This window comes from Bos javanicus, chromosome 7 (genome assembly GCF_032452875.1).
Source record: "Bos javanicus breed banteng chromosome 7, ARS-OSU_banteng_1.0, whole genome shotgun sequence".
Taxonomy (NCBI): domain Eukaryota; kingdom Metazoa; phylum Chordata; class Mammalia; order Artiodactyla; family Bovidae; genus Bos; species Bos javanicus.
The window spans coordinates 20,264,109-20,290,999 of NC_083874.1; the positions used below are offsets into that span (position 1 = coordinate 20,264,109).

The window sequence follows — 26,891 nt, forward strand, 5'->3', positions numbered from 1 at the left end:
CATCCGAGCCAACTTTGTTGCTCTGTCCCAACCATTCCTGCCCCTTTCTCCTCCCCCTCCCTGAGGACAATGGACTGGAACACACCCCTGTGCACCCCATCCTTGCCCAACAAGCCCCTTGGAATGTAACCTCCCCCCGAAGCCTTCCCCTCCATCCTCCCTGCTTCAGTTGCTTTGCCCAGTCATTGCCTTGATGACAGCATCTCCCCCCACCCTTAGCACACATTCTGTTCCTTTCTAGGAGGGGTTTCCAGGGTCAGGGCTGAGGTGAGGGGCTCTAAGACCTCCTCCTGAGAAAGAACCAGCATAGGGTCCACAAGCGGCAAACAGGATGAGACAAGACAAGACCTATGGTTTCCAGACTCCTGTCCCACAGGCAAGAGTTGGGCAGGCATGCTGGGCAGAGTGCCCGGCACGGGAAGTAACCCAAGAGCTTGTGCCAGGCGTGTCTGAGCTGTCCCCATTTCACGGGAGAACACGAGCTTGGGAAGAGACGTGACTGGCCAGAGTCCCACAGCTCGACTCCTGGGATGATGAGTTCATTCATTCGGCTGTGTATTTGCCAAGTGCATGCTCAGCCTCTGGTGTGTCCCAGCTCACAGGACCCTCAAACACACCACAAACCCATTTTACAGATGAGGACACTGAGGCCTCAAAAACCATATCCTGAGACACTTGGCTCCTCAGGGGCCTCCTGCTCACTCCCAGGACTGGCTTGACTCTGAGCCAAGTCATGAAATGTGGGGGTGGGTTCTGCAAAGGGACCACTTCAGATACCCCTGTGTACACAGAAGGGGGTTCAGGGTTTCAGGGAGGGGCCTCTGGTGGGGTGCTCACAGTTTGACAAACTCAAACTCATCCCTTTCCAGAATGCTCAGATGCGCTGCATGGCTGCTCCCTGATCTGGCTCATCCCTCACTCCCAAGAGCTTCACAAAGAAAGAGATAGTGTTGCCTCAAATGGCCACCAGCCCCTTGCCATCCTCGAGGTGGGAACTGGACCTGTTGCCTTTTGTCACCAGAGTGGGACTTTCTTCCATCCCCAGGATCCCCACCCTGGGTTTGACAGGCCAGCGGAGAATCCCTGTAACAATCGGAGGCGTCGACCCCGTGTGGATTCCAGGGTCCTGTGGTCCATGCTGGGTTCTATTCTTGGATTCTGTTATTCATTGTAGGATCTTATTCCAGAATGCTGAGATCTGATTAAACTGCATCCCCCATGGACTCTGCTGTCACATTCGAGGTGGGAATTGGAAGGGGTGTGTGTCACTTGCTACAGAAAACAGCATTGGGGGGGGGAGGGGGCGTCGGCTGTGCCAAGGTGGGGAAGATGCACTGAGCTGGCAAACCACTGGGACCACTCCCTCGTTCATCAAAAGATGAAGAGACAGAGGTGTCGATCTGTACTGTGTCCCCCAATGCGTGCACGTGCACACACACACACACACACACACACAGGGATAGGAAAGGTGCTGGCAGTCTTTGTCTCTAACATGGCCCAGCCCACGGCCCCTGTCTCCCGGGCAGTGCGCAGGCATGTGCAGCATGTGACCCTGCAGGGCAGGCTTTCTTCCACAGCCAAGACTCCATTCTCTGGCATTGACACCTATGGGGAGGCTTAGACTCCTGTGCTCAGACATGCTGACAGGTAAAGGGTCCTCCTGTCCAATAGACCCCACGTCTCCTTGTGCAATTAGTGAGCAAGCCTCCAGCTCTCCTACTGTAAGACTGGTTCCATTTCTGTGGGTGTTCTTGTGGAGGGAGGCTCACCCCCAAAGACAACCCCTTCTCTCATCAGAATTGGAAGACACACATATTCAGGGATCCCAAACTCCTGTGTATGAGACTGACCCAAACGTGGCATGTGTCCACCCAGAGCAAAACACTGGCAAGGATCTCTGTGCCTTAACAGCAAAACTAGAGACAACTCACATGTCCACCAGCAGGAGGATGGATGAATAAACGGTGCATCCAGGCTGTGGAATACCACACAGCAATGACAAAGCACAAAGCTACAAGGCATCATATTGAATCTCATCTGCATGGTAACGGAAGAAAAGGAAGGGCTGATTGCCATAAAAGTCAGAACAGGGGTTCCTCCAAGGAGAAGAGAGGGGCTTGGGCTTGGGGACGTGGGTCGGGGTGGTTTCCCGGTGCACAGTGTAATGGGTACTTGCTTTATAGTCAGTTGGGTTGCATGCACTTTTCACTAAATGTGCAGTATTTTTCAAATTTTAAGAAAAAATTTAAGCTGAGCCCCTCTGTCCCCAGGATCTAGCTCTGAGCCTCCTCTTTATTTACCAGACATCTGCCCTCACCTCCAGGGCGCAGGGAGCAGCTTACAGGAAACTCCAGCAGAGAAGCCACAGGTTCAAGGTCTGTGAAGCAGGGTGGGTGGAGCCATAGTGCTCACCCTCCTGGGTGACCTGGGACAAGTCCCCTCCTCTCTCACCACAGTCCCCTTGTCTGTCACATGGGGCCAGAGCAGACCCAGGGCCCTGCTGACATGGCAGCTGGATGAAGTGCCACCAAAGTGCTGGGGGACAATGATAACATGAGGGAAACTGAGCCCTGAGAGGAGAAGAGGTGGCTTGAGGCCCCTAATCCCTCCTCAGCTGTGATCTGGTGTCAAAACGAGACAGACAACTCCCTAACCTAGACGTATAATGATGCTGCACCATGCTCCTGAGTCTCGAACATTCTAGGTCTACACTGTTGAACAGTCTAGAACATTCTAGATCTGCGCTGTCTAACGTGGTGGCTGATCCCTGATCTAGAACATTCTAGATTTTGCAGTGTTCAGGACAATAGCCTCTAGCCACATGTAGCCAGTGGAAGTTTAAATTTACATCTATTAAAATTAAATAACATTAAAAATTCAGTCCCTGAGTCACACTCACCCCTTTTCAAAGGCTCCATAGCCAAACGGAGCAAGTGTCCACCCTACTGGACAGTGGAGACAGAACATCCAGTAAATTCTATTGGATGATGATAGCCCAATATGGGGATGGGCAAACTACAGCCCTTTTCTGCACCCCGCCCCAGCCAGTTTTTGTCAATAAAGTTTTATTGGCACTTAGCCACACTCAATGTGATTGTTTTGTGCTTTCAACAGATGCAACAGAGGCTGTATGGCTGGCAAAGCTGAAAACATTTGTTCTCTGATCCTCTTCAGAAAAGTCTAAAAACTGACTCCATTCTTGGAAAAGCTCTGAGTAGGTTTACAACAACTTGAGGAAAGGAATCTACTTTTTCAATTGTCAATTTTATAAAATTCAACTCCACATTGAGCATCTCTGGTAACCACTAAGTGTTCTGGTTGAGAGGGATTGAGGGTGTGCAAGACACACACCAGATTTTCAAACACTTGCTGCTGCTACTGCTAAGTCGCTTCAGTTGTGTCCGACTCTGTGCAACCCCAGAGACAGCAGCCCACCAGGCTCCCCCTCCCTGGGATTCTCCAGGCAAGAACACTGGAGTGGGTTGCCATTTCCTTCTCCAACGCGTGAAAGTCAAGTCTTAGGATGAAATAAAAAGAATGTGAACTATCTCATTAGTAAGTTTTACATGGGCCCTACTGACAGCCTCTTGATAGGATTTTGGGACAGTGGGTTAGAATAAAAGAAAGCATTAAAATTCATTTCACCTGTTTCTTTCTACTCTTTAAACGCTGCTCCTAGAAAAATCTAAATGCTGTATGTGGTATGCATTCTACATATTTCTCTTAGTACTGTTCTAGAACATTCACCAGCTCCTTATTCTCCTAAACAGGGTTCCTCAACCTCAGCACTGCTGATTTTGGCCTGAATCATTTTCTGTTGTGGGGGGCCGTCCTGTGCACTGTAGGGTGTGGAACAGCAGCCCTGGCCTGTACCTGCGAGATGCCATGGTCAAGATGATCATCACAAATGTCCTCAGACATTGCCCAGTGTCCCTGGGGGCAGTAAACTTCCATTAGGTTCTCGTGCGTTCCCACATTCAGCTTGCCAGGCACACTCCTGCCTCCACGTCTCAGTATGCTCCGTGCTCACATCACCCCCATCTGCCAACACCCTCCCAGTCACTCAAGACTAGCTCCAATGCTTCCCCCTCCAGAAAGCTGCCCTGTTTGCCCTCCATGAGGTCATCACCACAGGTCACCTGGTTCTCCCTTGAGATGCAGTTCCCCAGTCACCCTTCCATCCAGCTGTTCATTTTGTGGTCACCCCCTGCAGTGAAGTGAATGGCTGTCCTGCCCCAAAACGTGTCCAATACCTAACCCCTGCAATCTATGAATGAGACCTTATTTGGAAATGGTATCTTTATAGATGTAATTAACTGACAGATCTATGCACAAGGTCATCCTGGATTTAGGTGACCAGGACTGGACTGGTGTCCTCATAAGAGAAAGGCAGTGGAGATGGCAGAGATGTAGATATGGAGGAGAAGCCCACCTGACAACAGAGGCAGGAATTGGAAGGATTACAGGCCAAGGATTGCCAGCGACCACAAGAAGCTGGGGCGGGGCAAGGGGAAGGGAGGAAAAACTGGTTCAAAGGGGATGCTGTGGGCAGTTTGAGCTCTGCTGGGTATGGGGTGCCTGAAGGAGTCACCAAGGGGTATCTTCTGTACACAGAACTGGTAAGAGAAGTGCAGCATCAGGCCTACTAAGTAGGTGCTTAATAAAAGGTTGCTGGCTGGCTGGCAGGATAGATACGGATGAAAGAATTGGATTGTGCTAGGAGAGTGAGCAGAGAGAGGAGGACAAAGAGCCCTGAGACTGGGACTTCCCTGATGGTCCAGTTGCTAAGACTCCATGCTTCCAATGCAGGGGTCCAGATTCTATCCCTGGTCAGAGAACTAGATCCCATATGCTGCAACTAAAGATCCTGCATGTTGCAACTAAGACCCAGTGCAGCCAAATAAATAAATAAATACATATTAAAAAAAAAAAAAAAGACGCTGTGGCTTCTTCCTGGCTCACTCTCAGATCACATGCCCTGAGGGAAGCCAGTCACCATGCTATGAGGTCCCTCAAGTAGCAAGCACTGGGGAGATGCCCACAGAGAGGAGCGGAGGCCTCCAGCCAATAGCCATGCACTGGGCCAGATTTGCCAGCCACAGTAAGCTCTGGCTGACGACTCCACTGCAACCTCAGGAGAAACCAGAAGCCAGAACCATGCAGCCAACTCATGTCCCAGTTCCTAACCCCTGGCAGCTGTGAGACAATGCATGCTGATTTTTTGAAGCCACTAAGCTAAGGAGTAATTTGTTATTTATTTTTATAAATAAAAATCTTGGCCACATAGTGAGGCATGCAGGATCCTAGTTCCACAACCAGGGACCGAACCTGTGCCCCCTGAAGTGGAAGTGCAGAGTCTTAACCACTGGACTGCCAGGGGAGTCCCTGAAGAGTAATTTGTGACACATCGGGAGATAACTAATAGAATCCACTGAACCCCACTGTGCCCCTGGGTGCTACGGACAGACCTGCCCTCCAGTTTCCTGTTGGTTTGGGGAGGTGTTGGCAGAAGGTCCAAGTGAGGGAAAAGAGTGAATCCAGATGGTGTTTGTTCACCTTTGCGTATCTGGTCCCCTCTCCTAGCATGTCCTTCCTCCTCATCTTTCAAGTCTCTTCTCAAATGCCACCTCCTCAGTGAAGCCCTCAGTGACCTCCTCAACAGTTTCTTCCCTCTACCCCACCGCATTATACTCTTCCGGTGCTGAAGATCCGGTGCTGGTTCATCGTCACATGGCAACACCAGGTGGAAACTAAACAAGGAGCCCGCTGATGTGGCCGCCAGAGCGTATGCTCTCGCTTCTGCCACTTCATCTTTCAAAGAGGGGCTCTTTGCTCTGCAAGGTAAGGTTGAGGCCACCCCCCAAACCTTTGGATGCTTGCTCAGAGTTGAGTCAAACTCATGCCACAGCTTCCGGTTCCTGGCAGGTGAACCCCAGATTGTCCACTGTCAGCCATGTAGCATCCATGCTCCCAGCAGGAATGGCAAGATGCCACCCTAGCATCCTCTGAAGCCCCTTGATACTGAAGGGTCCCTGAGATTTCTAGAGGGAAAGGTGACACCCCCTGCCCCCAAACTCACGGGGTGGGGTGCTACAGATCTCACTGAAGACCTGGCTTGGCAGGCTGAAGGGGACCTTCCATCCTTTCCTGGGGGCAGGGACCTCCTGCCCACCCAAAAAGGACAGGGCTGACAGGAGACAACCAGCAGGCCCAGAGCTTCGGCCAGCCTCCCCTGGGGAGGAAATACCACATAAGGAGTCATAGCTTTACTTGCTCCATAAGGACAAGAGGAAAGAAAATCCCCTCCCTTCTTATGGTGAGAGGTAGGTAGGGTCCTACCAGGTAGGTAGGCCTCCCTGAGGCCCACAAGGCCCTGAACATCTGCCTTCATCCTCTCCTTGCCCTCCCCTCCTCCCTCTCTCCTCCTCACTCTCTCTGCTTCAGGAACACGGCCCTCCTGGTTGTTCCTCCAACACACCAGGCACCATCCTGCCCCTGGACCTTTGCTCCTGCTGACCCTCTGCCTGCTAATGCTTCCTCATCCTCCAGTGACACTCTCATGTGAAGCCAGGTGCCCTCAGGCAGTGTGCAACCTCCACAACCACACAAAACCACCCTGACATGAAGTGCACAGCCAGGGATGCAGTTAACACACAAGAAACGCCCATCTGGGTGATGATTTCTGTGTCTCTGCTCCATTCGTCTCTTTCTGAGTTCAGAGGCAGATGAGCTTCACAGCTGACCCCAGGAAGGACCTTAGCCTTCCCCAAACTGACAGCATCCCCTCCATCTGCCCCTTCACTTCCCAGCAGCATCCAGCACTCACCCCGGGCAAGGTCTTCTGTTCGTGCAGGGCAGTCTGAGCTTTGATGGCGGAGTCCCTGGCACAGTAGGTGAGAAAGGCACAGCCTGGAGGGGAGAGAAATAGAAGTGTTAGGAGAAAAGGAGGCTGTGCACCCATGTTCACAGGAAGATCCACTGTGAACCACTCACAGGAGATCCGTAGAGGAGTCAGATCCGCAGAGACGGAAGGTAGATGGTGGGGGCCATGGGCTGGGGAAGGGGATGGGGAGTCAGTGTTTAATGGGGACACAGTTTCAGTTTGGGAAGATGAGAAAGTTCTGGAGATGGATGGTGGAGATGTTCGCACAACAATAGGAGTGTACTTAAAGCCACTAATTTCTGCACTTAAAAATGGTTAAAATGGCAAACTTTCTGTTATGTATATTTAACCACAATTTTAAAAGCTTAGGAAATAAAAGAAGGAAAAGTGATTAAGGTGGTAAATTTAAATTATGTGTATTTCACTATAATTTTAAAAATAGAGAAAAGGAGGCTGGAGCCCCCTTTGGGGTGGGGCAGTTAGGAGTAACTCAGCTCTCCCCTCCCATACCCACACTTCCCAAAGGGTGAGACGGGAAAGGCAGAGAGGCGAATCAGCTGTTAATTAAATCTGTGGCTGATGCTAAAAAGCGGGGTGAGATGGGGGGTGGGGGAAGGGGGAAGCGGCAGAGCTGCCGCCCCAGGGAGGAGGATAGTGAGGGGCACCAGCAGCCCCAAGGAACCAGAAGAAGCCTCAGCACTGGACTGAGGAGCACAGTAACTCTGCCACTAACCAATTCTGTGGCCTCGGATGGCCCGTTGCACCTGTGTGGGCGCCTCAGTTTTCCCCATCAGAACAGATGCTCGGAGGGTGCAGTGGAATGGACCAACCTAGATGCGGGGGCGGAGCTAGAGGGGTGGGGCGTGGCGTCAAATGGAAGGACCAATCAGGAGAGGCAAGGGGCGGGGCCGGCTCTAAAGTGGTCCAGAGCCCGGGTGTGATTGGAAGACGTCCTGAGTGGGGGCAGGGGGTGCGAGGCATGAGAGCCATAGAGACAAGAAAGGTTGCAAGACAGAGACCGTAGGGAACTCAGCAGAGGGAGGCGCCCAGAGAAAGGCCAATGAGATTAAAGATATTTTAAAAGATTTTGTGGGGTGGGAGATGCAGGCAAGTTCTTTGGGATGGACACAGGGATCCGGGCCTCAGAGCTGGGTTTGCCTCTCTAACCCCAGGGGACCTCAGTTTCACTGACTGAAATGAGACCATCGTTGGCTGCTCTGATGCTGTCGAGTCCTGGGTCCTCCACCCCCAGCTCCCTTCCCATGGTCTCTCAGCTTCCCCCGACGGGGACCCCCTGTGCAGAGCCCCTGGGAACAGCTCTGGGGGCACCACTTTCGCCCCAGGCTGGAGTTAATTAAAGCTGCATCCTGCTGGGCTGCGCTCACTTCTCCGGCTGCTCCCACCAGCTGGGCCTGGTGGTGGGGAGGAGTCTCTGACCCAGGCCTGAGAGATGCCCTGGGGCCCTGGGGAAGGGGCACCAGGCAGAGCTGAGGACAGCTTCTAACATTCATTTTTTTAAAAATTGTGTTGGGAATGTAAAATGGTGCGGCGGCTGTGGAGAACAGTTTGGCAGTTCCTCAAAAAAGTTAAACATAGAATTACCATATGATCCAGCAATTCCACTTCTGGGTATATATCCCCAAAGAATTGAAAGCAGGGACTCGAAAAGAAACACTCGTGCTCATAGCAGCATTGTTCGGGACAGCAAAAAGGTGGAAAAAACCCAAATACCCATCAACAGATGAATGGATAACAAAACGCTGTCCGTCTATACAAGGACCACAAAGAAAGGAGATTCTGACACCTGCTACAACATGAATGAACCCTGCAGACACGATGCTCAGTGAAATAAGCCAGACACAGAAGGACATTTACAGTATGATTCCACTCAAATGATGTCCTAGAGGAGTCAGATCCACAGAGAGAAGGAAGTAGATGGTGGGCCCAGGGGCTGGGGGAGGGGGTGGGGAGTCAGTGTTTCATGGGAGACAGAGTTTGGGAAGATGAGAAAGTTCTGGATGGTGGGGATGGTTGCACAACAATATGAATGTGCTCAGTGCCACTGAGCTGTGGACTTAGAAATGGTCAAGATGGCAGATTTTGCTATGCATATTTTACCAGAATAAAAATTTGCAATAGGAGATATTACAAATACACCCTCTTTATATATTGTGTGTGCTTATCCTTTTTTGGTTATATTTAACGCCCATATCTTCTCCCAATACATGTCTTCCTGCCTTTTTTTTTTTTTTTTTGAGATTCTATTTTCTGAATTGAATCTCCAGGGTCTTCAAGGAATGCAGAGGCACTAAGAAAATAGCCATAAGGCCTGAGAAACATTAGGCATGGCTGGAAAGAAATTGGGAGGTATAAAAGAGGGGCAAAGCCCTTTCTCCTTGGGTCTTTTCTTGCCTGTGGAGCCCTATATGCAGAAGACAGAATGTGTCGGCTCTAGGAGTGTAGGTATAACCCTTGAACAACATTTTGCCAGCCTGTGGGTCTGTCTGGAAGGCTTGCAGCCAGATAGACGGAAAAAAACAACCACCAAAAAAAAAAAAAAAAAAGGGCAAAACATGCAAGCTGCTGTCCCTGGTACTGAAATGTCTCCTTGTTTTCTGGGCCCTATCTTCCCAGCCTCTTAGCTTCTTTTTCTAACTGGTGAAGAAAATGTGTCATATTTACCCATTTCTTGATAAACAGAGCCTTGAATTTCAGTTTCTATTAGGGCTGAATTGTTTCCCTTCTCCATCAACTCAACTCATTCTCCTAATCTCCAGGACCTTAGAACGTGATCTTATATCATTGCAGATATAACAGTAAAGGTGAGGTCATACTGGAAGTAGGGTGGACCCTAATCCAATAGGACTGGTACCCTTATAAAGGGGGAAACTTTGATCCAGAGACAGGCACACAGGGAGAATGGCATGTGAAAATGAAGGCAGAAATCTGGTTGATACAAGGATTTCCAGCACCACCAGAAGCTGGGAGATTTGCATCAGATTCCTAGTCACAGCCTCAGGAGGAGCCGGCTCTGCCAACAACACCTTGATCTCAGACTTCTGGCCTCTAGGACTGTGAGAAAATACATTTCTGTTTTTTAAGCACATTATTTCGGCAGCCCTAACAAACAAATACAGTTCCCAATGAATACAGATCTCTAATGATGTTAATAAAGCTCCCTAGATTTTTCTTTATTATTATTATTTGCCACACTGCACAGCATGTGGGATCTTAGTTCTCTGACCAGAGATCAAACTCAGGCCCCTTGCATTGGAAGCGTGGGGTCTTAACCACTGGACCACCAGGAAAATCCCTAAAGCTCCCTAGTTTTTAATGCTAATAAGCTTATACTCAATATTGATTCATTTAATCCTCACAACAACCCCACAAAGGAGCTGTTAGCATCGTCCTTGTTCTGCAGATGAGGGGTTGCAGTACCAAGAGGGGAAGCAACTTGCCCAGGGTCACACAGTGGAACATCAGAGGCACCGTGAACTGTGTGCCAACCACTTGGATACAACTACCTGGAATTTGTATCTTTTCTAAAAATTTCTCCTAGGGCCTATGGGGAGGACCACAGGCCCTTGCCTTACCTTGCCCTGAAAGGAACCTTAAAATAGTCTCACCTTTCTGAGATAATCTGGGACTGGATCCAATGGTGAAGAGGCCATGGAGCACATTTCAGCTGGGGATTGGGGGTCTGGTTTGCTGTGTCCTAGTCCTAGAGTGACCCTCCCAGGGAACTCTCAGCCCAGCCAGTGCCCACAATGAGTGAGCCTCTTCTCAGAGATTCCAACCCTGGTTACCCTCACCCCACACACCAGACTTGTCCACCATAAAAGTGTGTATGTTAGTCTCTCAGTCATGTCCGACTCTTTTGTGACCCCATGGACTGTAGCCCACCAGGCTCCCCTGTCCATGAGATTTCCCAGACAAGAATACTGGAGTGGGTTGCCATTTCCTTCTCCAGGGGATCTTCCTCACCCAGGGATAGAACCAGGGTCTTCTGCATTGTAGACAGATTCTTTACCATCTGAACCACTAGGGAAGCCCCATGATAAGAGTAGGGCCAGGTATTCAGCAAAACACACCTCAAGCCCCATGCTGGCCAAGCCCTGGAGTTCTGTAGAGGTGAGGTGAGTCAAGAAGGCAGCCCTACCTCCAAGAACCAATTGCCCAAAAGGCTCAACCCTATGATTTCCTTCACACCCACCCTTATTTTCAAAGTCTGGACAAAGGTTGACCTCTTGACACCCAAGGTGGAGCAGGGACTAATGGAGGGGGGTGGGTCTTTGGAAAACAAGAGATTTCCTCAATGTATGAAAGCAGTCTACCAACTGATCTATCTCATCATGCTTGCTCTTTGTAGGGAGGGAGCTCCCTGTCACTGCTGCTTAAGCAAGCAGAAGATCCCCTAGAGAGGAAATTTCTTTGCTGGGAAATCCTGAGGATCCCTCCTCTCGCCAAGATCCTCTGTTCTCTGCTCCAAGATCAGGGCTTTTGGGATTTCATGAATCAAAGTTGTAACAATGCTAGTATGATAATAATTGAAGTCCAGTGAGTGCCAAGCATCTTACAGGGACATCACTCATATGAACCCTTTGAACCCTCAGCCCAGCCCAAAAGAAAGAATTGATACCATTGTATCTTTCTTGTCATTTTAAGATGAGGAAACTGAAACACCAGACAGACATTGAGTTGTCTGCCCAAAGTCACACAGAGGTGGGATTTGAACCCTTGAAGTTTAACCCCAGTCCTAATCCTTCTGCACCACAATATCCCCCATTATTATAAGATAATGATAATAGTGCCAGTAAACAGCCAACTCACTGAGCCCCTAGGCCAGTTGCTGTCCTAGGTACTTTACTTCACACCCTCCTTTTCTCTGCAGGAATCCTGTGGGGGGTGGATGTGATGCACAGTATGGAGGAACTGAAGTTCAGAGAGGTAAAGTGACTTGCCTATAACTGCACAGCAGGTAAGGGGTGGGGATGGAATTTGAAGCCAGGAATATCTGATGCTGAGGGCTTCCCTCCCATCCACTGCACCTCTAGGATTTTGGTCCCTGGAGTACAGAGTGGCAGAGGCACCCAATTCTACCATCTTCCATAAAACTCACTTCAAACCTTTCATACTCCAAGACAAAGGTGGCCTTAAGTGTTTCCATGAAAAGACCCTTCTGGGCCATGGACAATCTAGACACCAATTGTTTGATGCATGAATAAACTGAATCATTAATGATACAGGCTTCCCAAAAGTGGAGCCCCACGGTGACCCCACAGAGCCTTCAATGGTGGGGAGAAGAGTGTCCACCTTATAGATGAGGAGGTTGAAGTTCCCAGTGGCCCAGGTCACCCACAGAAATGACAGGGCTGGGACTTAAGCCCATATCTGCATGACCCATGACAAAGGGCTCTACCCCCAGCCCACAAGGATGCTCCTCTCTCCAGTCCTGGAGATGCTCCTGAGAAAGGGAGCAGAAGTAGCCATGGTCCCTTCACGGCAACAGGTCTCTGTTCAGCTGGGGCTCTGGGGACAACACTTTGACTGATGGGAGATGCTAAGGTTCCCAGGCTGGGTAGAGACAGAGATGGACACACCTCCCTGTGTGTCATCAGCCTGGAAGACAGAGTGAGGGATACAGGGCTGGGGGAAGCCCAGAAGATGAGGAGCATCTTCAGGCACTCAATAGTGATCCCCCTAGAAAAGATACATCCACTCCAGGAATCTGTGAATGGGACCTGATCTGGAAAAAGGGTCTTTGCAGATGTAATCAAGGATCTTGACATGAGGTCATTTTGGACAACCAGGTGAACCCCAATCCAATGCCAAGCATCCTTATTTGAGACAAAAGAGGAGAGACAGATGGAAGGACAGGGGAAGATGAAAGCAGAGACTGGACAGATACAGACACAAGCCAAGAGATGTGTGGAGCCTCCAGAAGCTGGAAGAGGCCAAAGGGACCCTCCCTGAGCCTCCGGAGGGAGCAGAGCTTTGATCTCAGACTTCTGCCCTTCAGGGCTGAGAATCTGTGGTCATTTGTAACGGCCACCCCAGCAAACCAGTACAGATGGGAACCCAGGAGGAGAAGCGGTTTAGAAGGAAGATGTGAAACCCAATTTGGGCCCTGCTGAATCTGAGGGTTTGCAGGTCTTTATGGAAAGGACCCTCCAGGACTGACTAAAAAACCCCCCAAGTGGCCCAGGAAGATGTACCAGCTGTGTACATGGAGCCAAGCTCTGCTGAAGCCCCTCCCCCATCATCCCTGGAGCTTCACACTACTTTTATCCTCATGTTACAGGTGAGCAAACCCGTGTTCAGAGATGCTGAGCCGCTTTCTTGATGTCACACAGCAAGTCGGAAACAACCCCTGCTACTAAAGGCCAACTGGGGGTGGCTAAAGGGCTTCTGAGTCCCAGAAAATTCCACAGCACTGGGGATGACTTAGGTCTTGGGAGCCTAATACCCTGATTTAATGAACTAACAACAAAAAAAATGTTTTAAAGATGAAAACAGGGAATTCCCTGGAAGTCCAGTGGTTAAAACTCTGCACTCTCACTGTGGAGGGCCTGGGTTCAATCCCTAGTCAGGGAACTAAGATTCCACAAGCCATGCAGTGTGACCAAGAAAGAGACAAAACAAACAAAACCCCACCAAGAAAACACAAAATAAACTCAAGAAATAAATAAAAGGAAAAACTATTTTCCTTTTTACTATTCATAGCTGTCATGTTCAGGCATAAGTCTGGGATATTTGTCACTTCCCAGGGAGCTTGACACGTCTAGGAACTGATCCTGATGGACACTGGTGTGTCCCTGTCTGCACCCTGGTCCCAGATACACCTGGCCTCTCGCTGACCTGCCTTTGAATTTGCCATTTCCTTGGTCCATACATCCTCACCCTCATCTTTACCTGGCTCATTTCTCCTCAACCTGCAGGTCCCAGCTGAGTCACTCTTCCTCCAGGAAATCTCCCCATCCCCGACTGATGCTGGGGCAGGACTGGCGACAGGTAGCGTGCATGTCACTGATGTGTCCCCAGTGCTCAGCGTTGGGCCCATTACACAGCCTGTGCCCAGGAAGAATTTGACCACTGTACATGGTCTCCATCCTAGTTCAGCCCCACCTGGACTGCTCATTTCTCCTCCCCACTGGTCCCCGGCTCCGCCCTCGTCCCCCCCGTTATGTCCTCCCCAGAGAAGCCACGAGAGGGCGCCTATGAGCGCCTGAGTCAGGCCCCGCCCCTCCTTTGCCCACAGCCCTCCAGGGTTCCCACCTCCCTGAGGGAAATGCCCAAGTCCTTCCACAAGGCCCTGCACAACTAGCTCCTTCCTCTCCCTGCCCTCCTCTCCTTCCTCCCTCTCCCTCGCTCACTCTGCTCCAGACACACAGACCTCTTGACTGTTCTCCACACACCAGGAATGGTCCTGCCCCAGGGTCTTTGCATGAGCTGTTCTGGGATGTATTTCCCCTCTGATCTCTGCAGTTTACTCTCTTACTTACTTAAGGTCTTGGCTCAAATGTCACCTCCCCCAGTGAAACCTCCTTGGAGCACTCCGTTTCAAATGACAGTCCTCAAACATGCCCCACTCCCCGTTCTATATTTTCCAGTACCCTTAGAACCATCTCAAATGTCACTTTTTTTTCCCCTTGTTTCTCCCCTACTGAAATGTCACTCCAAGAGGATGGGGGGGCAGGTTTTTCAGTTTTGGGTCCCTAGTACCTAAATAGTGTCAGACACACAGTAGGTGCTCAGTAAATACTTACTGCAAAATGAATGATTTTGCTTCCAAGATGACCTGCTAATATCAAGACCACCTTGTGGGCAACGACCCCATTGATATGTTTTCCTGCCTCCCCTCCCCCACCACGCCCAGCATGGGGTCAGTCAGTATTTCCGAAGTACCGATCATGCGCCAGGTGTGCAGGGAAAACAGAGGCAGGAAAGACAACCTGTTTCATTTCTCTCTAATCCCCAACATCTCCCCTCCCCAGCTATAACCAACTGTGTGAACCTCTCATCTCAAACCCTTTTGAGCCCACCCCCTCACCACACACTGACACCCCTAATTCTAGTTCTTTAAATTCAGCTCTAATCTGGTGACTAAAGATGGGATCTAACCCTGCCCAATGCCTTCCTGCTGTGTGCTCTAGGGCCAGCCACTTAACTTCTCTGAGCCTCCACTTTCTCATCCATAAAATGACAACATCATCCACTCAGCACTATAGGCGACACTCCCTTCTGCTGTGGGGCCACCTCTCCACCACCCCTGCCCCTGGCCGCCCTCTCCACCTCCTCCTCCATCCTCTCATCCTGAAGCAGTCCCCCACTTAACTGGGAACAGAGGGGCTGATGGACCCCACTCCCCTATTCACTGTCCCTCCCTCCACTTATGAACTCATTGGCTCCTGTCCAGGAGGGCAAGACCTAGGACCCAGGGCTCATGCTTCATCAGGCACACTGTTCTAGCCTCACCTCTATCTCCCTGGCTGCTGCTCCTTAGCCTCTGTTGCTGCCTCCTCCTCTGTCCCCACGTTACAAACAGGGCTTCTCAGGGTTCATCTGGACCTATGACTTTCTGCCTGCACCCATGTCGACTGCTCCCATGGATTTAGTCACCATCGCTGCACCAGTGGTTACTCCATCAGGGCACCCACCCATCCATCCACCCATTCGCCTGTCCATCCATCCACCCATCCATCTGTCCATCCTTATATCTATCCATCCATTCACCCATCCTTCTATCCATTCATTATCATCCATTCATGTATCCATCCATCATTCACTCATTTACCCATTCATCCATCCACCCACACATCAAGCTATCAAGCTATCTCTCCATCCACCCATCCATCCATCCACCCATCCATCTATGCATCCACCCATCCATCCGCTGAGTTTCAGGCACTCACTGTTCTGGGCACTGGAGACATAGCAGTGAACACAAAAGGCAAAAATACCTCATCTTAATAGGGCTTCTAGTCTACTGGGAGGAGAGAAACACAAATAAATAAACTCTATGGTACATCAGAAGTTTTCATTTTCACAGAGGTAAAAAAAAAGGAAGCAGGAAAGAGGGATGTGGAGTGTTGGAGAGTGGCTGAGATTATAAATCAGGTCCACAGGATGACTTCACTGAGAAGGTGGGGTTTACAGAGGATAGGGAGGAGGTGTGGTCCAGACAGTGGGCAAAGCCTGTGCAAAGGCCCTGGGGCAGGACCATTCCTGGTATACTGAAGGAACAGCAAGGAGCTTGTGTGTCTGGAGCAGAGTGAGAGAGGGAAAGAGATGGAGGAGGGGAGAGGTCATAAAGGCGGGGAGAGGTCATAAAGGGCCTTGTGGGCTGTGGGGAGGACTTGGGGTTTTACCGTTGGGCAGGTGGGAGCCCTGGAGGACTGTGAGCAGAGGAGGGGTGGGGCCTGACTCAGGTGCTCACAGGGACCTTCAGCTTGCTGGGAGAAGTTCAGACTGTGGCTGGTGAGGGTGGGAGCTGGGAGATCAGGGGAGAGGAGACTAAGCTAGTCCAGGGGATGTGATGGGGTAGACAGAGGAGTGGGGAGACATGAGTGGACTGGAGAGGTTTAGAAGGCAGAGCCATCAGGAGGGAGGGATAGGGGAGCAGAGGTGTGAGACAGGGAGAGTCAGGGTGACTCTGAGGTCCTGTTCTGACACACTGAGGGCTTATCTCCATGACACTACGCTGACCACCAACTGCTCAGGCCAGAATGTTAGTGTGATCCTAGATCAGAATCCCCCTCGGCACTGCTGGCATCCAGGCTGGGTCATCCTCTGTGTGTGTGGGGGGGTGCTGTCCTGGCCACTGTGGGGATGGAGCAGCACCCCTGGCCCCACCCAAAGCCAGGAGCCCCCTCAGTCATGACCACCACAGATATCCCCAGACATTGCCCAGTGTTCCCTGGTTAAGGATCGCCCTGGGTGAGGCCCACTTCACCAGATCCCTCCCTATTGGATCCCAGCAAGAGATGATGATTTGACTTTTAAAATCACTACACATCACCACTCTTAGGACTGCTCAGCATTCTGTCCACTTTCTCATAGTGCATCGCACTCCTCTTGGTCACACAGTAGGTCTGGTTCACTCAAAGGTGGCGCATAGCAGGGACTCAAAAAAAAAAAAAAAAAACCAGTTGAGAGAAGGGGTGGGTAAGTAGGTGAATAAACAACCTTGCAGCTCTGCCTAACCACATGGGGTAGCTCTGCTGTTGCTGCTGCTGCTAAGTCTCTTCAGTCGTGTCTGACTCTGTTTGATCCCATAGACGGCAGCCCACCAGGCTCCCCTGTCCCTGGGATTCTCTAGGCAAGAACACTGGAGTGGGTTGCCATTTCCTTCTCCAGTGCATGAAAGTGAAAAGTGAAGGTGAAGTTGCTCAGTCGTATCCGACTCTTAGTGACCTCATGGACTGCACCTTACCAGGCTCCTCCATCCATGGGATTTTCCAGGCAAGAGTACTGGAGTGGGGTGCCATTGCCTTTTCCAGGGGTAGCTCTAGATGACGACAAATCCCTTCCAGCATAGACACTGCTGTGATGAACTTGTTGTGTGTCCTTGGGGAGGTGCTCTCCCCTCTCTGAGCCTGCACTTCCCACATATATCATTTTGCTCTGGAGACCCCTAGCTGGGGCGAGAATGAGGCCTCGGGTCCCTCCTCCTAGCAGAGGGTCAGGGACAAGGATGTGATGAGTGCCCCCTTCTCACCTCTCGGATGTGGGGAACTCCACCCCCGAAGGTTGCTGGGGGAAGCCAGAGGACTGGTGAGGGAGCTCACACAATCTACCCTCGTGGCACCTCCAGGCAACCTGCCACCTTTCAGAAGTCCCTCAGAGGAGCTGAGCTCACCTGTGGTGGCAGAAATGTCCAGCCACGTTCTGGGACTCTTTGTGCCTCAGTTTCCCCACCTCAAAAACGGAGGACCCAGAGTTCACTTTCCCCAGATTCAGAGCTCCCTAAAGGACCCTGACCTTCCCCTACCCACAGCCCTCCAGGGCTCCCACCAATCTACCTGTAAAAGCTCAAAGTCCCCTCCCTGCCCTTCCCTCCTCCCTCTTTCCTGCTGGCTCACTCTGCTCTAACCCCGTTCTCCCAATGCTGCAAACTTATTCTGACCTCAGGACCTTTGCACATGCTGTGCCCACTTCCTGGCATGCCTTTCTCTTGGCTTTAGAACAACCTTTTTCATCTGCCATGCAGGGCTCATCCCAGATGTCACCTCCTGACATCTTTGGTCACCCGCAGTAAGTTTTCACCCTTCAACACACATCCCTCTTTACTTCCTCCATAGCAACTTGCTCCTACTCAAGTCTTAGCTGTTTGCTCATTTAGTGTCAATCCCTCTTCTCTCCCAGACTGATTTGCGTCCTCCCAAACCAGGCACAATGCCTGGCACACCCCAGAGACTGGACAGAGGTTGTTAACTGTCTGGCTACCTGACCATTTATTAACACCAATGATGTGCAAGACGCTATTGACAGGGATTGTGTTAACTCTGTCATTATTTGCATTCTACAAATTAATGCTAATTCTTACAACTACTCTGTAAGAGAACTCTCAATACTCCTTCTCTTTTACAAGTGAGGATGCTAAGGCTCAGGAAAGATAAGGCGGCTTGTCCAAGATCACACAGAAATGAAAAGCAGAGTCAGGAATAGAAACAAAGCCTCTTGGGCTGCAAAGCTGATGGTCATTCCCATTCCCCTGATGGGGAGGAAGGTGGTAAATGTTGAGGAGGTATCCACCCAGCCACCCACTCACCCATCCATCCACCCATCTACAAATGCATACCTCCATCCATCCACCCACCTACCCATGCATCCCTCCATCCATCCACCCACCTACCCATGCATCCCTCCATCCATCCACCCACCTACCCATGCATCCCTCCATCCATCCACCCGTCTTCCATGCATCCATTCCTCCATCCTTCCAGCCATCCATCCACTCCCTTAGTCCAGTCCTCTATGCTTCTATTCCTCCATTCTCCATCATCTGTCTACCCAACCATCTTTCCATCTATCATTCCTCCATCCATCCATCCATCTATTCATCCACCCATTCATCCACCTAGATATCTATCAGTCCATTCAGCCTTTCATCCACCTACCCACACTTGCATCCAGCAATCCACTTATCCACCCACCAAGTCATCACCATCCATCCATTCATGCCTGTAGCCGTCTACACATCATCTGTTGGCCAGGCCACACCCAAGCACCCCCTCACCCTCTCATCCTCTCCTTCCCCTAGGCCTTTGCTCATCCACATGCTCCACTTCAAAATGGTGAACAGGACACGGTCCCTACCCTCACAGAACTTACATGTCAGTGATGATCACCATGACCCCAGATCAACAGGACTATTGCTAGGTCCATGTCTTCCAAACTTAGCAGCCCCTCCCTCTGGCCCTGGTCACCTTCAATCCAAGGAGAACAAGGAACCCTGGATGGCTTTCACCTTGAGTCTACAGCTCCACGATCACATCTCTTTCCCTACTTCCCTTATTTATTTTCCAAGGTGGGTCAAGTCTCAGGCTGGGAGACTATTTTGTTGTGTGACTTGGGTGTGGGTGTTGCCTGTCTCTGAGCCCCAATTCCTTGTCTATCCATGGGGGAGGGGCTGGTTCTCTAAGAACCATTGTGACCTAAGCATGTGTCTGTTTATTTGTGTCCTTTTCATCCCACACTGTGAGCCTCAACCCCAAGGGGAAGCTTCTGTTGTATCCGCCCAGGTGTGTGAGAAGTGTGCATATTACAGATAAGGCTAGGAGGCTGGCAAGAGGCTGATGGTAGCAATGACAGTTAACAGGACATGAAGCTTTCTTTCCACATGGGTCTGAGATCCTCCTCTGCTCTAAATTCTTCCATGGCTCCCCAGTGTCCTCAGTAAAGATCCAAGCTCAGTGCAGCATAAGAGGCCCTTCAGGGTTGAGTCCCTGACTTCAAGGTTGACTCCCTGGCCTCAACTACCATGCCTCACCTAATTCCTCCTCGACTCCAGCTGTGCTCCTTCACACCTCCAGGCCTTTGCAAACCCAGTTCCCTCTGCCCACATCCACGAGGACAGAGACAGTCACCTGGCTGGCTCACTGCTGTGTTTCACATCCACCATAGGGCTCAGAACATAGAAAGCGCTTCTGTGAATAAATACATGAAATGCTTTCTCCACCTAACAAATTCCTATTCACCCTTCAAAGCCCCAGTTCTAATCCCCCTCCTCCACCCAGCTGGATTCCCTAGGCAGAGCCTTCAACTCCCTATCCAGTTCTCTCAACACTGCACCCCTTCCCTTTGAAACACCCTGACCATTCCAGCTGTAGGTGCCAATGTGTAGCTCTGCTCATTAGGGGGGTCTCAGATCTCTCTTGCCTAGTACAAGGCCCCAGAAGGCTTTCAGGAAGTGTTGGCTAAATGAATGAGTGTGGTCCTACTGAGTGCTCCTAATGGCCAGGGTCTCATCAGCCAATATCAGGGTTTAAAGAGACAGCAAATGTCATCAAAAGGGAACCATGGGGCTCCCAGGACCCTCTGCTGTTTCCCCACCAAGGCAAAACTCCATCCACTCCTAACCTGGAGGGTCTTTGCACATGCTCTGCCAGGATCACCTTTCCCCATCAACAGATCCTTCAGGTCTCAGCTTAGTAGCATAACAAGCATAGGCTCTGCGCCCAGCCCTGTGTCAAGAGCTTTAACCACTATTCTGGCCCTCATCTCCCTTAACTCTCCTCAAGATGGGAGGCCCCACTGGTCTCACAACTCTTTTACAGATGACAACACTGAGCCTTGAAAAGTTGAAGGCAGCTGCCCAAGTTTTCATAGCCAAGAAGATGCACAGAAACCAGACATCCTAACTGCTCTCCCTTATCAACTGCCTCCTCCAGGAAGCCTTCCTGGGCTCCACACCTGCAGCAGCTGGGGCCTCCTCTGGATTGTCCCTGCGGATGTGCGTCCACCATCTCAGCCCTGACATCAATGCCTTGGAACTTCCTGTTCCTCACTGTGTGGGCCCCCCCTCCCCGCCGCCCCCCCCCCCACTCCCCCGCAGCACATCACCACCAAATGGGATCTGGGGGTGGGAGGAGTCTGGGAGAGGATTTTTCTCTATTTTGCCAACACTGTATCCTGGGTCTGGAAGAAATAGTGGTTCCATTAATAGATGGCTTCACAGCCTGTTGACTCCATCATGCCCCCCAGGAATTCCTGTTTGCCTGGACTCTCAGACCTGCACACAACAGGCGCTCAACCAATGCACTCTGCCTAACGGAAGGCAGAAAGGATGTCATGGTCACCCATAAGGTCCCCAGGGCCTCATAAAAGCCTGTTAGCCCCCTGAGGATGGAGTGGTTGGGGAAACTAAGGCATGGAGGGAGGCGTGCCCAGCTCGAAGCCACACAGCCAGCCCTGGTGGCTTGCCACCCGCCCCCTCCCTGCCCACCCGCCGCTGTCCCCTCCCTTCGTCCCTCCTCACCGGGCAGCGCCTGCCGGCCGCCCAGCCCGCCGGCTCCCTGGGGCTGGCACGTCACACACGGAATTTCATGCCTGGAGCTCGGCGTGCTCCAGCCTCTCCCCCCACCCTCCGTCACCCCCCAACCGCCAGCCGAGCAGCTGGTGCTCCCATGGAAACTGCAGGCCCCCACCCGGCCCCCCCCCCCTCCTTACCGGCCCCCTTCACAACCTCCGCTTTAAGACAAATATTGTCATTAACATGCAAATGCATATACGATTACCATAAAGGGGGCCGCGCGGCGGTGGCGGACGAAGCGATAGCGGGCTCCTGCCCCGGGCAGGGCGGGTATTAATATTCAAGCCGATCGTGCGAGAGAGGGCCCGAGCCACATCAGGCACCTGGGAGGAAGGGAGGGCATGTGTACCCAGCCCTCTCCGAGGGAGGGTCCCAGAGGGGGCCCGTCCCCCCAGCAGGTGGCTGGAGGGGACTATGACGGGACCCTGATCAGTGGGAGCCCCTCCAATTCCTGGCCTGAGCCCCTGGCTGGGCTGGGGGCACCAGGCAAGGCCTTTCTCTAGATGAGGCGCAGATCTGAGCAGAGGGGAAGCAGTCTCTTGGCCTCCCTGCCCCCCCAACTCTCTCCCCAACTCCCGCCCTCTCTCTGCCTTCCCCTGTGGGTGGGGATGGGGGGAGGCTTCGTCAGTCTCCCCCTCCCTCTGTCTCTGTGTATCTCTCTCCTCTGCTCTTGCCAAGCCTCTCCACCTCTGTCTCTGTCTCCATCTCTCGATCTTAAAAACAAAAACAGCCAGCACCCATGGGTCTGCGCTCTTCCAGAGAAACCTCCACTTCTTCCCTGCCTTTCTCTTGGTCCCAGCAGGGAGGGCCCCTGCACAGACCCTTAGGAATGGGGGTGCCCCCACCTCACCCCTGGCTGGTGGCTGTCAGATGTCATAGCCCCACCCCCTCCCTTCCCCTCCCCAGCACCACCCCTGGGGAAGGTGGGGGTCCCAGCTCAGCTTGTCACTCCTTCATCCCACAGATACACTTCTGCTTCTTTGGCCTGGGTGGGAGACAGGTGTGTGACAGCTGGGTGAGGGGCACCTCTGGTCAGTCCTTGGGACCCAGTATTTGCCCCTCCAGCCTCAGTTTCCCTTCCACATGAAATGCACAGATGCTCACAAGCCTGTGGGAGTCATGATCCCATCAGCAGCAATCAACCAGGCCCCCCATTGTAAAAATTAAGGGTGAGACAGTGATCATGGGAATAATGCAATACTGGATGTCCATTCTCCTGCTGGCTGCAGGGGCCACAGGGCCACAGTCAGTGTTCTCAGCGCCCCTGGTGCCCAGCCTCCAGGGGCCCCCCAAGGCTCTCTAGGGATTTCTCTCCACAACCTGAGGTCCACACTCCCACCCCTGGGCTCTCAGCCAGCACCCTCAGTAGGCACCCTGCACCCTGCAGGTTCCCCAGAAACAAAACCAGATGAGTGTTAGCAGGAGGTGCCTGGACCTCCCCACGCATCATTCCACTTCCCTTTGGCTGAGGCCCAGAGAGTGACAGCCACTGGCCAGAAGTCACACAGCTAAGCACCCCCACAGCAGGCCTCCAGCCCAGCTTCTGGCCCTTGAGACAACTCCCATCTTCAACACCCCCTCAACTCCCTCCCACAGATAAAGTCCTACCAGGCCCAGCACAGGTGGGATAAGGAGGAGCCTCCATTGGTGTCCTGAGGGCACTGGGTTGGACAGGTGGATATGGAGAGAAGGCCCTCCACTCAATTACCCCCAGGCCCTATATCTGGGGCTCCAACCTGCCTAGGGCTCCTGCAAAGTGGATGTGAGGGACACCCAGCTCCTTAATTTTCACCCTCCAAGGAAAGACTGCAAATGGGAAACACACTGAGGCACCCCCTAGTCCCAACATTCTCCAGCCAGAAAAAAAAAACCTGCATTCATGAGACCCTGTTCTGTCGACAACAGGTAAACTGAGGCTCTCAGGTCAGTGAAAATCCAGCCAGTCTCTCCCTTACCCTTCTGTGGGGGTGGTAGGGTTCTCCAGGAGAGATTTAAAAATGAGAAAAGAAGGGAGGACCGCCGGGTGGCTCCATCTCCCCACGCCCCATCTGTCTCCGAGACCCAGAGCTCGCCAGCAGCCTTTCATTCAACGTTTGGGGGGGGCACGTGGACACCACCTCCATCAGAATCTTTCTAGAAATGAGCCCTTCGGACACACTGGGGGTTCGGGTTGTGGAAAGACCCCTCACACAGCTGTGGATCCCTCAGCTTGACTCATGGGTGAGCACAAGCCCTTTGCCCTCCTAGGCCACAGGGAGTGGTTAGATTTTCCAGGCCGGTTTTTTTTTTTTTTTGGGTGATGGTTGGATTTGAAAGAGATGGGGGATGGGAGGAGCTGCTTTCCTCCCCCTGGGTATCAGCTGGAGGGGCTAGCTGAAGTGGCAGGCCTGGACTTCAACCCACCAGATCCTCTCTATGGCCGGTCCCAACCCATCATTCACTGATTCATTCATTTGTTCATTATTCATTCATTCATTCATTCAACAAACACGTATTCATGCTTACCATGCCTGCCACACAGAGAGGAAGATGGGGATGAATGCAGTCTGAAATAGGTCACGGGCCCTGATCCAACCCCAAGGCCCCTCCAGGGTCTCACCGAGGGTGTCAGCACAAAGTCTTCACCGTCCCCACCCCTCAGTCCCCATCCCCTGCCAGGAGAACTGCCAGGGCCACCCCAATCCAGACACTGTGCCGTGATCTGAGCCCAGGGCTGGGGCCACAGTCCCCAGCACCCCCTGTCAGCATGCCAACAGAGAATCAGGTGGCAGGGAGGCAGGCAGGCCTTCCCACCCGACCTGCCTCCTCTGCTGGGCTCACAGGTCGCCCACACCTCCCTGTCCACCCCAGGATCTGGGCTCTGCCAGATGGACAGCCCAAGCTCATCATCTTTGGCCTCAGCCCTCAACACACTGCTAACAGGCTTGGCCAGTTTTAACTTGAGCCAAAGGTGGAGGCGGCAGTCTGGGTGCGGAGGGGGCAGTGGGTGGCACAGAGAAATGGAGGGGGAATGCTGATCCAAACAGAGAGGGTGGGCATGGGGGAGGGTACACGGTAGCCTTTGAACCACCCAAGAGGCCGGTGCTCCCCCTGACTGGCTTAGCTGCCTGCACCCCCACCCCCCAACCCGCTTTCTTTGTAGTTACCGATTAGCCCGAGATCCTGAGCATCCGTGTCCCCCGCGGCCGGCTGGACCTGCCCCGCCGGCCTGGCTTTGTGCAAATGACCAAAGCAATGAAATCCAGTGGTGCAAACTTCCCCGACGGGCCTGGGGAGGCCGAATGAATGGAGGGGGGGTGCACAGGGAGGGGTGGCAGTGTTTAGGCAGCTTCCCAGCAAAGGGGCAAGAAAGAGTGGGTGAGGGAGGAAGGACGGGGTGGGGGTCTAGAGGGAATGAGAGGGAGAGGGAGAGAGGGAAGGATGCTGGGGCGGGGAGGATGGGAGGAAGGGGGAGATGAGAGAGGAGAGAAAAGGGAAGAGGAGAGAGAGGGAGAGGGAGAGAGAGACAGAGAGAGAGAATGCCGGAAGGTGGGGAGGGAGGGAGTGGGGGCGGAGGAGGGGAGGGGGCCAGCTCGGATCTGTCAGCTGCACCCCCAGAGGGGGGAGGAGGGGGTGGGTAGACCGGGGTTGGGGGGGAAGAAATGATGCCGTGGCAGAGGCAAGCGGAGGGAGGAGGTGAGGAGAGGAAGGTTGGTGGCGGGGAGAAGATGCCGGAAGGTGGGGTGGGGAGGCCGAGGGAGGAGAGGGGAGGGGAGGGGAGCGAGCCGGGCGCCCACCTTTGTGCATGCCCGTGTAGGGGTCTTTGAGCACCGTGAGCTCATAGATGCGGCCGAACTGCTCGAAGAGTGGCTTGAGGTCCTTCTCGTCCAGGTTTCGCGGGATCTGGCCCACGAAGAGCTTGATGGCGTCCAGGTCCTTCGTGCCGTCGGGCTGCCCCCCGGGGGGCTCGGGCCCGCTGCTGCCCACGGGCGAGGGCCGCGGCTGCAGGAGCTGCTGCTGCTGCCGGCGCGCCTCGCTCTCCGTCAGGCGGGCCATGGCGGGCGAAGGCGGGCGGCGGGCGCGGGACCGAGCCGGCGGCGGCGGCGGCGGCGGCGGCGGGCGGCGGGCGGACTCGCAGCTGGAGCGACGGACACCGCCTCCCGCCTCCCTCCCGCCGGGTCCCCGCGCCCTCCTCCCTCCTCCGCGCGCCCGCTCGCGCCAGCATCAGGACCACAAAAGGGCGGCTCCGCAGCGGCCCCTGGCGGCCAGAGAGCTCCTCGCCGCGGCGGCGCCCCCGCGCGCAGCGTCTATCCCGAATCGCACTTGAACATCCTGCATCCCACACATCCGGCATCCTTCCTGGCCGCCCTGTCCCAGCCGGAAAACTAAGGCCAGCGGGCTCGTAACCCCTGCCTTCTGGGTGGGTGACGGCAAATCTTTAGGCAGGACCGACCGGGCTTCGAGGTGGCTCGAGGTCTTCCCACTGATAACACCAGGAAAAACACAAAAAGTAGCACACAGTTCTATGGGGCGCTCACTTGGCTTTTACAGGACTGTCCATGGAATGGTTAAGCAGACAGAATAATAACATTAATAATAATAAAAATAATAGCAACAAGAAGGAGTATTTTGATAATACTATGCTCAGCACTTTTACGTTTGTAACTTACGGAATAGAAACAGCGATCATTGTGTTATATCCTCAGCGACACTTTTGGTCACACTTGCCACGGGCACATACTGTTCAAAATATATAGAAAGAAATGGATGCATTTGAGCCAAGTGCTCTATGGGCATCACGCCATCCCTGCTAAAACTCTCCATCAAAACCCAAGGAGGTTGTCACCTCACACTGGCCATCATCAAAAAGCCTACAAATAATAAATGCTAGAGAGGGTGTGGATAGAAGGGACCCCTCCTACACTGTTGGTGGGAATGTAAATTGGAGCAGTCACTATGGAGAACAGTATGGAGGTTCCTCAAGAAGCTGAAAATAGATCTATCATATGATCCAGCAATCCCATTCTTGGGCATATATTTGGAGAAAACTTGAATTTGAAAAGATACATGCATTCCAAAGATACATAGCAGCACTATTTACAATAGCCAAGAAATGGAAGCAAGCTAGATGTCCATCAACAGATGAATGGATAAAGAAGATGTGGTATGTACGTCTGTGTGTATACACACACACACACACACACCAGAATACTACTCAGCCATAAAAAAGAATGAAATAATGTCATTTGCAGCAACGTGGATGGACCTAGAGATTCTCATAGTAAGTGAAGTAAGTCAGGCAGAGAAAAACAAATATCATATGATATCACTTAAATGTGGAATCAAAACAAAATGAGGCAAATGAACTTATTTACAAAACAGACTCACAGATATAGGAAACAAATTTATGGTTACCAAATGGAAAGGGGGGTATAAGTTAGGAATTTGGGATTAGTAGATACAATAAATTATATTATCTATATTAGTAGATATATT

General features: G+C 52.3%; 1 protein-coding gene across 7 annotated transcripts in view; it reads right to left on the bottom strand.

Annotated features, from left to right (window-relative positions):
* Positions 1-25,610, bottom strand: part of CELF5 (CUGBP Elav-like family member 5) — a 51,330-nt gene extending 25,720 nt beyond the window's left edge. For 2 of the 7 annotated variants that reach the window (XR_009737451.1, XM_061422704.1), the window contains exons 1-2: positions 25,193-25,609; positions 6,827-6,909 (exon numbers count right to left, since the gene is read on the bottom strand). Coding sequence is in view for 4 of the 7 variants with exons in the window: in XM_061422704.1 (XP_061278688.1) it covers positions 6,827-6,909; positions 25,193-25,451 (342 nt within the window). In the remaining 3 variants the exon portion in view is untranslated. Of the gene's footprint in view, positions 1-6,826; positions 6,910-13,795; positions 19,171-19,216; positions 20,630-24,562; positions 24,924-25,192 lie in introns of those variants that run through there. The other 5 variants (XM_061422707.1, XM_061422705.1, XM_061422712.1 and 2 more) reach the window with 5 other exon arrangements.
* Between the last annotated feature and the right edge of the window lie 1,281 nt (positions 25,611-26,891).